At 37.7% G+C, this 12,917-nt stretch overlaps 1 protein-coding gene across 1 annotated transcript; it reads right to left on the bottom strand.

The window, feature by feature from the left end:
* Positions 1 to 2,494: 2,494 nt before the first annotated feature.
* Positions 2,495 to 12,157, bottom strand: LOC149112361 (acid-sensing ion channel 1-like). Its single transcript, XM_089290223.1, has 6 exons — positions 11,266 to 12,157; positions 8,820 to 8,967; positions 7,490 to 7,549; positions 6,520 to 6,670; positions 3,753 to 3,844; positions 2,495 to 3,303 (listed from the first exon to the last, which is right to left on the bottom strand). The coding sequence occupies exons 1-6, from the start codon at positions 12,121 to 12,123 to the stop codon at positions 3,158 to 3,160; spliced, it is 1,455 nt and encodes a 484-aa protein (XP_089146349.1). The 5' UTR covers positions 12,124 to 12,157; the 3' UTR covers positions 2,495 to 3,157.
* Between the last annotated feature and the right edge of the window lie 760 nt (positions 12,158 to 12,917).

Below are 12,917 nucleotides of genomic sequence, written 5' to 3'. Positions count from 1 at the left end.
CAACCGGGTACACGAGTGCGACAGTTCTATCATATTTTCATTAACTAAAGTACAATTTAGTTTAACTATAAAACATTGCGATAATAAGGAAAAACTTAGAACCATTTTGGTTAAAAAAACGACGACGTTTCGACATTCGCTTAACATCATTATAAAGTCAACTGAGTGAATAAAGTGGGAACAAATTTAAATATAAACTGAGAATTCCTAAGAGACACGAATACAAAGAAAACAATGATAAAAAATTGATAAAAAAATCTAAAAAGTGCTAAAACATATATGATAAAAAATATTTGCCCGCAAAGAGTCACGTAAAAAGTTTGGCACGAATTGAGTCTTTCTGTGTTTTTTAAAGGGCTCAATTCCTTGATGAAAAGTATTTTAAAAACCAAGCAGTCAAACTTCGATCAACTGAGTCAATAAAACGGGTACAAATTTAAATATAAACTAAGAATTCATAAGAGACAGGAATGCAAAGAAAACAATGATAAAAATATTGATAAAAAATTCTAAAAAGTACTAAAATATATATGATAAAAATATTTGCACGCAGAGTCACGTAAAAAGTTTGGCACGAATTGAGTCTTTCTGCGTATTTAACACAGGGCTCAATTCCTTAATGAAAAGCATGTCAAAAAGCATGTCAAAAACCAAACAGTCAAACTTCGATAATGTACACTTTGCCGTAACAAATGCAACTTTTGAATCAGAATTATATTTCGTATTTTAGCAAATGTTATTTATTATGTGCAGATTACTAAGCTGATTCAATTTACAGTATTGATTACTCCGTGGCCATTCAATTAACGCATTATCGGGATGATTTTGATCAAATACGCTGCATCATTTTAACGTTGCTTTTTTATGCAAACTATGATCATTAGCAAATTACACTGTATCAGATATTTGCATTATCCTTGAAATAGCTTATTTAGCTAAAAGCTTGATCGAGTGGCCCGCCATGTCAGGTGCAGAATCTGTTCAAAACAATTAAAACTGTTTTCAGTTGAGCTGTTGCCACAGTCGTTGTAAGAACATGAAAAACGAAATCGAAGAACGAAATCGCTAGTTGCACTTCATACAATTATGTAATCATATGAAAGGTCGGCTAATTAAACATTTGCATATTTGAAAATTCTTTCAAATTGCGCTCGCCTACATGATCGTACAATTTTGAAAGAATTTTCAAATATCACGAGTAGTGTAAATCCTTAGTAGCACTTGCAATCAGTACGATTTTCTATGATAATTAGGCGGCGTTCGCGTAGCAAACATTTTCCCAAATCTAATTCGTTTAATCTAGCTGTTATTCTGCTTAAAACTTGTTTTGGCTAAGTGTTGAATTACTCACCTACTTAAAGCATAAACTTACTCGGTTTGTTTATACTAAATATTTATTAAACATTATATTACACTCACGCTAGCCTGGCTTAAAGGCGATTGAAGGCTGAGCCTGGTTCTGAGAAAAAGGCCACAAGAAACCTAGCATGTTCTTCAGGAATTTTAGTAAAAACATTAAGATAAGCCAACGGAGACAGACTATCTTGTCAGATTTTATAAAATTATGTTTGTTGTGTTTATAATTCCAAAAGTTGTGATCCAATTATATTGGGGACCTTACGCGAAACACGATGACAAAGTTGACGGGAACGTCGCCAAAAGAAAGGCGTAATGAGCAGATCAGTATGCACCTTTGTAGATTTCGTAGCCATCTTTTGCAAATCAACAACGTGAAATGACCAACTTCAGTGTTTTCTGGAGAACGTAATGTAAACCATTACGGCTATCGTTTTTTTTTTTTTGTATGAATGAGTGAATGAAAGACTTTATTTAAGTGTCATAAGTATTTAGCTTTAAACAAAAAAAAAAAACTAATTGGGCACACTATTTACACTATAACGTATACCTTAGCTTAAGTTAATATTATTTGCAATTTAATGAATAATATATAAAGTAAATAAATAAATAAATGAAATATATGAACTTATATATTTAAAATGTAAAATTTAAAACAGCCTAGCAGCATATATCACAGTCCTTACAATTATCTATTAAGTGTGATAGGTCGACTTTACTCTTAATACTGTTTTTAAAACTCTTAACATTAGGCTTCCCTCTATCAGTTTTGTCTAATTTGTTCCAAAGAAGAGGTCCAAAATATTGTTTGTATTTCTAATTAGAACTGAATGCATTCTTAGCATATTCAACAAGGGCAAGTTTTTACACTGACAAGCACACTGAATAGATCTAAATAACTGCAAAATTCTGAACTTAAATATAAATAGATTTTCTAGTAGGCGTGGTCCTTGCCGTCGCCGTCGTATCTGCGTAAGGTCCTAAATATTATTTAGTTAGTGTGTGCGCTCGACGCGTGACATCGTTTTCGCAGTAAGGATACGCACAAAAAATTAACAGGAGCATGCCAAGAAACAGTAAAAATGAGTTAAATAGTTATATAATGTCTGGCACAATGGCGATGAACTAAATTTAAGTCTGAAAAAGCTCTTGAAAGTGTCGAATAGTTAGGGTAAACTACACGATTTGAGGCTTAGCCTGTCTTCAGTATTTGAAAAAGAGCCAAGCCCGAAACGCCCAGCTCACGTTCTAAGGAACCCACTAAATCATCGAACGGAAACTTTCTTGAACACTAGAAAAATTCTCCCCACTGGAACTTTTAAGTGGGATGATGCAAACTCGCCAATACTGAGTTTTTTGTTGTCAACACGACTGATTAATGTTTAACAGTAATTGATTAACAGAAAAAACTGCCGTGTACTGCGTGGCAGTTGTACTTATAAGCAAGAAAAGAAATCTAAACTTCTCACATCCGAGTACTAAGTGTCATAATGTTTAAATAGTTCCAAACGCTTCGAGCTTAGCCCTTCTTCTGTGGAAAAGTCAAGTTCATTTACGTTGGAAAGAGGTGCGCCCGCAAAGAACGTGCGACGACCTAGTAAAGATGTCTGTAATCGAAATTCAGTCCGCATGGCTGACTAGTGCCCAGCTCACAAACAAGTCTCATTTCTTGACGTTTTCTTTGTTTGTAGCTGTAACAGAACATAATGTCACAGGCTTCTGCTTCTTGAGGAGTGTGGCCCCTTGGTTTGAAATGTTTAAGATGTTCAAATGTTTTTTGTTATTGTTGTTGTTTTTTTGTTTAAGAGTTACTTTCGGGGCTCGCGTTTAATTCTACGGAGTTTTTCCTGATCCGGGAAATCAGAACTTCCCACAGAAAGTCCATGAACTCGCAGAGCGTCAGTATACTGCATCCAAGAAACAAGCCCATATTGCCACCGAACTCACCTGTTGAATGAATTTCTTAAATCGTGATTGCTGCGTAGTTATTTTACCCCAAATACTGACATAGCTATGTACGTGTCATTCAGTTCTCTTACTATACTTCTTGAGGCGGATTCACCTACCGTCCACATTAATACGATAAAACTTGCTCATCGTTTTCATCCAAAACGTGTACATCATTGAAGTCCTGTCGTGTTAGTTTTGTCGGCAAAACTGGAGGATTTCGATAAAACTGGCGTCATGCTGCACGTGCAAAGGACATTTGCAGTGTTTTAATTCCCAAAGCGTCTTAACGTTTTCGACCGTTTTAGCGCTTTCGGTTTGAAAAAAAAAAAAAAACATCAGCTACCATTGATAACGCGTCGATCTGGAAACGCATTAGTGTGGACGGGCCTAAACCGTGTTTAAATGTTGTCGTGGCTATCTGTTATTTAAGTCTCTTTCTGACTTACCAAAGAGGCTCTCTAAACCATAACTGGGAACATCCTCACGCCTTTCATAGGCTAAGTGTTGAAACCCCAATTGGAGAAAGACGTAGTTCGCTCTGTGAGGAGTATAGCAAAAATATATAAACAAGAAACAGTTAGTCACTCAACCAATAGGTCATGCATTGGCAAAGCACGAAAGCGCGATAACGCGGGAAAAAAATGCTTTATGAAGGAGAAAATTCTCCCCTAACTTCCTCTCTATTTGCGTCTGTTTTGCTCGTGATCGGGCTTCGCAGTTGTTCCAGCTCGACATACATACATTCTTTATTCAAGACGCAAAGTTACAAAAGTATACATATAAAAAAACAAGATAAAAAAGAAAAGGCGTCTCGAAAAGGAAGTTATGAGGTAAACCCTATGTAAAAACTCCCTAAAATAATACGAGAAAAACAGAAAATATATAAAAACAAGGATCCTTAATTAAACATTCAGATACAATTTGAGCTTGGATCGGAATAGCTGGAAGCTATCAGCTTCCACTAAGTCTCATGCTAAATTATTCCATAACTTTACTATTCTAATGAAAAAAGAATGTTTGAACGAACGAACTTGAAGGAACGAGCGAATGAACGAGTGAACAATGAATAGACGGATTGGGCTAACGTGTTTGCATCCTTGTTTATCTAATCCATGTAGACTGCATGACAGAAAAACTGAACATTTTAAAGCGATCACGAGTAGCTGTCATGCATCTACTATCGCAGATCACGTCACGTCAACTGGTCACAACTGAGACCCTGTTAGGGGTAAATTCCGACAAGCGACATGGTCTTGAAAAGGCGACATGAGAGCTATGAATTGGCGACGAACGACAGACTACTCCAGCGAAATAGAGAAAGAGACACCAATGGCAAGAAAGACCGACAACGAATTTCGGAACTGAGAATGCATTGATTGTTTTAAACGTTTGAGTCGAAGTGAAGACGCATTTCCAGAGTTTGAAATGTGTTTTCCTCTCTCACGTGCAATGTCAACGGGTCGTGAAACCCAGGGTTTCTTATATATGCTAAAACGTCCACGTCCAATAAATCGAGTCCGTCATTGCTGAGCATTTTTTCTCACTCTCAGCTGAGAGAGCAGTGCCCTAAAACGCCTAAAAACACGCTTAAGGAAAAAGGAAAGAGATCATCGACCGTCTGCTTCATATTTTTATTAGTGGGTCACCAGTGAAAGAATATGAAGCTGTATTATCAACAAATGGCATTATGGAAGGAAAAGAGAGACAGGGGAAAGTTGCCAAGGTCTTCTCGTCTTCAGCAGATGATGAGGGTTACGCCAAATTCAAAGGAAGAATATAGATAGGAGAGATTATCTGATTGAGGCCGTTGAGATTTTGAGTTAAAGAACGGTTGTTAAACATAAACATGGTAAAAATAGTCATAGGTTCGATTGTACATTAGGTCCAAGTATTGACTTGAAAATGGCTGAAAATAGCAATTCCAAGCGTCTAATTTTAAAAGTTCCTGGGGGAGCATGTCCCCACATCCCCTAGGAGGTTAGCAACCTCAGCGCTCGAAAGCATGCCCAAGCCCTTAGAAAGCATGCTCCCAGCCCCTTAGAAGATTTTGAAAAATTGAAGTAGCTAAGAAGTCTTTTCCTTCATTCTGAGTCGAAATATGATGCTTTAAAAGTAACCATTAAGTAACCATTAAACCCAGTGACTGGAGAAATGCTGGCTCTGCATAAGAATTCCTACTGCTGAAAAGTGGTCGAAGCAAGTACAAAGCATGCAAGGAGTAAATTATATCCAAAGAGATACTTAATTATATATGTACTTGACTAAAACAGCAAGGAACCTTCAATGCGTGAGAAATAATCGTTTCAGCGTGAGAGCGCAAGATTGAATTCGTTTGCGTGAGCCTCATGCGTGAGACTTGAGAGCACTGTGTCGGTTTTTTTTTTTTAACAAACAAAGGTATTACGATGTGTTATACATGTAGCTTCGTTTTAATCGAAAAAAGGTCAAATTTCCTGACACAATTCCTCTGAGACGAAATTCCGACAGGCGACATAAGAATCTTGCGAAATGCCGACATGGCTGGTGGCGAATTTCAGACAGGGGACATGGGTACCCCCCCCCCCCCCCCCCCCGCCCCCCAACAGGGCCTCACAACTTAAAGTGGGACCATTTTGAGATATTAGCAAGAGGTCGATCAGAAACACATTGCAAGATAAAGGCGACTCTACTAATTAGGGAATTGAAACCTACCCTAAATGATAATGTTAGCAGAGAAAAGCTTTATCTTTATCAGTTTGTATCTTTTAATATGCAATTTTTCTCAGCTTCGGTCATTGTTGCTGTTAATTAGCTACTTATATTACAGTGGCGGATCTAGGGCAGGGGTCCGGGACCCCTGGCGCCTCCGCCCCATTATTTTGGATTAAAAAAAAAAAAAAATCGCAGAAGGAAGAAAAGCCGGCAGTGCAAGCAAAACAACCCGCCTGGTCTGGATCCGCCACTGTCTTAAATTTAAATTTTAGTTGTTACTTCTATTCTAAACGGTCGCGTCTGAGGATTTATGTCAAAACATACGAAACGTCAAGTTAAATGATACAAATCTATTTATCTTTTCCAACAATGCGTTTTATTGTCATGTTTATCGCCGCAGTTTGTGTGTTATTTCTTGTTGAGCGACGATGGCCAAAGAAAAAGAGTATTTACATGTACGATATTGTTTGTATTAACATTAAGAGAGCCCTTAAAGGTTTTTTTTTCCTGGAAATAACGTACCTCATGTAATCAGAACTATGTTTATTCTTAAACAAATGATGCACAATGTTAATTATTGAGTCATCCGGGAATTTGGAATAGGAAACACGTGACTCATATTCCAGTTCTGAGCACGCGTTGCTGCAGGAACACTCTGTTAAGTTGACTTGACCTAAAAAGTTAAAAATAAAAGAATCGTCTCCATTAAAGCACATTTGAAAATAAATAACCATTCGTAATGAAATAAAGGAAAGGTATGTTTGGACTGAAAGAGTTTACTTCGTTAAATGAGTGACGTCACGATTTGCATTGAGCATTTTGAAAGATTAGCTAGGATTTTTTAAGTTCGTTGTTTGTAATCCGTGTTAATCTTGTCCATCCTTGCCTATCCTTGTTTCTTTACGGTTTACTATTAATTATCTCATTAATGATTTTCTTTCTTAGTAAACTACTATTTACAAGCCAATTCCTTGATGTTTAAATGTACTTTTGTACATGGCTGAGCTCTTTTAATTTTCAATTATTTTTGTGCGGGATACCTGTGGTATCCCACACTATTGTCATCGGCTCGTGTCCGTTAATGCACATGAGTTGCAAAGGTCGCGTTGCATTCTGGATCCACGTATCCCACACATGACCCTTTGGGTACCTCTTTGGGTACCGTATTTAGGCAATATGTTTTGACGTCGTGCTGATGTCGGTGCAGATTAAGAATGTTAACATGTAGCATACATGAACATGTTCTCGGACTAAATTCTAACCTTTGTTTCCTCTGTAGCAGCTTTTTTTAAACTTTTTGTAAGTCTGTCTGTTTTGGAACATAATGTCAGCTCATTTTGCCCCTAAATCAGAGCCCAAATAAAACTGACAAGATTAAACGAGAACAGATAAGGAGTGATTTTTTTTGACAGTTTTTAACTTGTCCGACTGTGGATGTACATGTGACTTTGCGTTGCCAGTATCACTACTAATTTTAATTTATCTTACGTACTTCGGGAATTCTGAACACATTCGTTGTCTCGCATAGAACACACAGGTACCCCCTCTGGACCTGAAAAAAAAAACAATAAAGAGTAGGTTTGATTTTAAACATATTGTGATAAAATTTGATATCTAAATCCCCCTTTCCCGTTAACGATATTAGTTTTAAATGATAGGAAATGCAAAATCATAGCCTATCACTTACAAAAGACTGGAACGAGGTCAATGTAATCAATAGGCCATTTCCGAGTTGTCTTTTGCCTCTGTCAAAACGAGTCTTCGTGCGAAACTATTCATATGAAAATGAGTTCAGCCTACAGGTTCATTTTCATGCAAATCAAACTCATTTTCATATGAAAGGTTTTGGACGAAGCCTGGTTTTGAAACAGAGGCCCAAGGTAACTCGGAACTGGTCTATTACTGCGGTGCTCAATGCACTCGAAAGCTCTCCGTTAACGATTCAGGAGGCCTAGTTTGAGGCCAATGATGGCTTGGTGACCAGAAGAGGTCCCCAGGAAGTTTTTTGCCTACTACCGACTGCAGGCGTTTAAAGTTTATACTGTTTAACGGGTCGCAATTCGATAATAGAGCGGTTTTTAATTGAGGCGAAAAGTAATTGGTTTGGCATTTGCTACATTTACTGGACGATTGGCTTAAAAAACTGGCGCCACTTTTTCATCCAATCAGAATTAAATAAAACCAGAACCACTCGTGACTCACTCGCACTCGTTTTCCCACGCTTCGCGTCAGCTACATGTCATTACTTCGAGTTTTGATTGGTTCATTGTATTGTCTATGTCCTTTATGATTGGCTAGAGTGATTACTTTGGCTTTGGTTTTGCGACACTCAATTGAAAACCGCTCTAGAAACAATATTTGCATTAGGTTAGGGTAAAAGAAAGCCCACTACTAATAATGACTTTTCTTTTTGGTGAAAAATTTACACCTTTAGTCGCCGATAACATTACAGCAGGGCTGAAGAGCGGTCAATCACTAACGGTCTAAGCATTATTATACCTCATGTTTTTACATATATGACACTCCAACATCATCTTGTTTGGACCTGTATAAAATAGCTGAGATACTAGGGGTGCTCTCATTGGTCGATAGGTGTGTTTAGATGAGATTATGTAAATACGGTTGTGATGTTTTAGATTCCCCCGAATTCTTGAGAAATGTTTTATAAAAGCAATAGAGTACTTTTCCGTGTTTATACAGCTTCATCCAAAGCACTTGGGGACTGGGAGAATTCTCTGTCTCGAACTCTCCGAATCCCCTTCGTGTTTAGAAAAGGCTATATCGAACACGGAAAAATGCTCTACTGCTTAATCAGAACTAACCTGGTGATGCAGTAGTACGGCAGCCACATTGACTTAGGGTCACATTTGTGATGCATTGATAAATGCAGCCGTCTTTGGTGTAGGAACCAATTCCCGTTAGTGTATCCTGTCGGCAGTTCGTTTTGAAAGGTGCTGGGAGTCTATTGTGCTAGAAATGAGTTGAGAGGAATAATATGATGTAATTGTTTCCAGGCAGGCAAGGCAAAGTCTGGCCCCAAACTCCACATGGAGAAATGAATGTGATGATGGAGGCAAAGTCTGTATACGAATCAAGTGACCCATCAGACCGGTGCTTACCCCGGTTTCAGAAGCATGAAGCGACTAGGAGTATTTCTACTCCTTCCCGGATGGGATGCTGGTTACCCCCCAGCAACTTCGCCGGTACCCATTTATAAAATTGGGTGGAGAGAGGCACTGTAAGAGTAACGTGTCTTGCTCAAGAACACAGCACAATGTCCCTGGCTAGGGCTTGAGCCAAGATCGCCACTGTGACCCACTATAAATTCGCTTTCGTACACCAGGTCCGCATCACGTGCAAAGAGAATCAAAAAAGCAGAAGAGAGCAAACAAAATATGGCTAAAATGTTCAAATAACTAACTAAATAAATAAATAAATAACTAAATAACTAACTAAATAAATAAATAACTAAATAACTAACTAACTAAATAAATAAATAAATAAATAAATAAATAAAGAGAAGTACTATAAACAATAGTAAGTGGATTATTAGATTGCCCTGTATTGAAATCAAGATAAAAAATGACGCGCGTGCTTGTGTGATTGAAATGTTTACGTACTGAACGCAATAATAAAAACTGACTTTCCCGGCAGAGGTATATTTTACTGCCTTAAGAGAGTGTATCCATGAGAAAACCAGGCACAACCAGGCAGGAGGTGATACAACTCAAATCACCGACTTCGCTCAAAATTTTGTGAGTAAATGAACATGGCAAAAAATTAGGTCAAAATATTTTATTCCCTTCAAGTTAGAGGGACCCCCTCCAAAAATGGCCGCTTGTCACTAATTTATGCATATTTAATTAGCTGTCTTTGATTTAGTATTTCTACAACAAGAAAGGCCATGTGAAAATGAAATCCACTGGATCATGTTCTACTATTATCAGTCTCAAAGCAAAGCTATTCATTTGAACTAGACAATTTGATTTCTCTCCGGGACTCCATCTTAAGTAACGTGCATATTACGTAGTGTTGTGAAAAGCCTTTAATTGATGGCAAATATCTGCACTGGGCAACAGCAAATACATATTATTCTAACATGGATAGTGAGAGCAATCACTAAAGTTCTCAAAACAGCTACACACTGTTTACAAAGGACATTAGGATTTTTGGCCATTTCATGAACATCCACTAAAACACAAAAGCCACTTTTCTGTCTTAACCTAATTCGAAATCAACACAAACTACCTACCTAAGTACTTTCCTATCAATTTCCAGTATAAAATCGGTGAAAAGAAGCACTTGAGACATTTCTTTCATATATTTTCAGAGCTACATTTTGTGGCACGCTATCGATAAAACGCGGTATGACACAAAACTGGACATTTCGCAATCCAAGAATCAACGAGAGCGAAAAATTGCGTCTAAGTGACATGTATGTACTAGTTATTTCTTGTTTCCATTCTATTTTACGCCTGAAAACATAAGTTCAGGGAACTTATGCGTTGAATCTTCCTCTGCCACGTTTTATCGATATCGTGCCACAAAATGTAGCTCTGAAAATATATGAAAGAAATGTCTCAAGTGCTTCTTTTCACCGATTTTATACTGGAAATTGATAGGAAAATACTTAGGTAGATATTTTGGGTTGATTTCGGGTTAGGTTAAGACAGAAAAGTGGCTTTTGTGTTGTAGTGAATGTTCATGAAATGGCCAAAAATCCTAATGTCCTTTGTAAACAGTGTGCCAGCACAGAAAAAATGTTGAAGTCCCCAAACATTTTATGGCTGTTTTGAGAACTTTAGTGATTGCTCTCACTATTCATGTTAGAATAATATGTATTTGCTGTTGCCCAGTGCAGATATTTGCCATCAATTAAAGGCTATTCACAACACTACGTAATATGCACGTTACTTAAGATGGAGTCCCGGAGAGAAATCAAATTGTCTAGTTCAAATGAATAGCTTTGCTTTGAGACTGATAATAGTAGAACATGATCCAGTGGATTTCATTTTCACATGGCCTTTCTTGTTGTAGAATTACTAAATCAAAGACAGCTAATTAAATATGCATAAATTAGTGACAAGCGGCCATTTTTGGAGGGGGTCCCTCTAACTTGAAGGGAATAAAGTATTTTGACCTAATTTTTGGCCATGATCATTTACTCACCAAACCCAAACTTTGCGTCAAGTTTGAGCGAAATCGGTGATTTGAAATGTATCACCTCCTGCCTGGTTTTCTCATGGACACACTCTTAAAACAACTTACCTTTCTTAATTTGACTCCGACCGACGCGTGAGTACCAGGAACGATGTTAAATCCATTATATTGGTTGACAAAGGTGTCTTGATCGTGCACAATCACTTTCAGTCCACTCGAAAACTGGCTAAGTGTACTCTCGTTCGTTTGAACATCGAGAAAAATGCTGAGCCCAAAGTCAGGACCTTCATATTTTGCACTGCGAGAGAAACCATTCTGACCAGAGTTAAAGGTGAAACAAATGCCATATTCTGTAAGTGTTGGAACGAAATCTCTATCAGAGCATCTTTTGGTTTGCATGAAAAAGCAAAAAAGAAAAGACGAGCTCATGCTTGCTATGTCATGGCCATATTTTGTGAGAAATTCTTCCTCGTTAAACAGACGATGTGAAGAACGGTTTATAACATTAATTATTTTTTGCCGCATTGTTCCATTACAGCCTTTAACCAGGGCTGTTCCATACGGCGAATAAGCACATAAGAATGCTTGGCCACAAGTGAGATTTCCACGAACTTTAAGTATGTCACTGCATCCACTGATGTTCAATCCCATTTTTATATAGTTTTCGTCCTCGTCCGCTGTATCTATCTTAGATCTCATGAACCTGTTTAAGTTACATATTGTCACGGCAGGGAACTTTAAGCCTTCCGAGGGAGTTTCTTGAGAAATTACTGTTTTTATTGGCCTTGAGAAGAACTTAGTTAAGCTTAGGGATGCAAGATACACATAGGCCGTTGCAGCCGTGCCAAGAAATATGAACCAGATACCTCGTCTAAAAATGGAATGACTCTTATCGGCGACGTAGCTAAGTCCGTGAAGGGTAGTGTTGGAGGCAAACGCTTCCCATTTACTCGGTTTAGGAGACATGCCTGGCTTTGATTTTTCCTTCCAGTTTTCAGTAAAATTGTTGTCCAACGATTTCACCTGTGTAACCTTGGTAACAAAACACCATCAAACTTTAATTTTCACCTGTTAGTAAAGATAGTATTCTTTTTCTCTTGGAATGGTCGAGGTCGGTGAATTAGGATCGGCTGTGCCTTACACGGAAATTCCCAGGTTGAAACTATATCTCACTTAAATAAATGCGAGAAATATTATTGTTGCTAATCCTGACTAGAATTACGAATCGCAAAAGCTCCTTGAATAAAATGTAATTCTGCCATATAATCATGTTGTTCTCTGCAGCTGTCTAAAACATTGAAGATAAAATGAAATCCATTTAAATGCATATGTGAGTCTAGAACTTTCAAACGCTTTTATCCTAAATTTTATCCCGTTTCTTCGTTATTGATTGGGTAAATTAATTAAAGGTTTCACCTGTCTCAGACATCGCTACTTCTCTTCGATGTTTATGTTCTCCCCACACTGAAAACTGACGGTTTTAGGCGAAAAGTAAACGGTACAATTGTCCGCAAAAAAATGTCTTAACGCGAGTTGTGAACGCAAGAAATGACCACTGGGCGAAATTGTATGTTTTGTTGTGTCCTGTTAGTGGGAGGATAGTAAAGAAAATGAGGACAAAAGCAACTCACCTTCTGAATTGATGACTAAGTGCTTATTTGGAGTAGGCATCTGTAAAGAACTTATTACTGAAGACGTCGAGTTGCGTTGGAATGGCGGAAGATTCCACGATATATTTTAGGAGACACTTTTTTGTTACT

The sequence above is a fragment of the Orbicella faveolata genome, unplaced genomic scaffold, assembly GCF_042242905.1.
Source record: "Orbicella faveolata isolate gen_17 unplaced genomic scaffold, um_ofav_v1 contig_2, whole genome shotgun sequence".
NCBI classification, from domain to species: domain Eukaryota; kingdom Metazoa; phylum Cnidaria; class Anthozoa; order Scleractinia; family Merulinidae; genus Orbicella; species Orbicella faveolata.
Note: the sequence above shows the minus strand (reverse complement) of the source record. Positions and strands in the feature narration are given on the sequence as shown.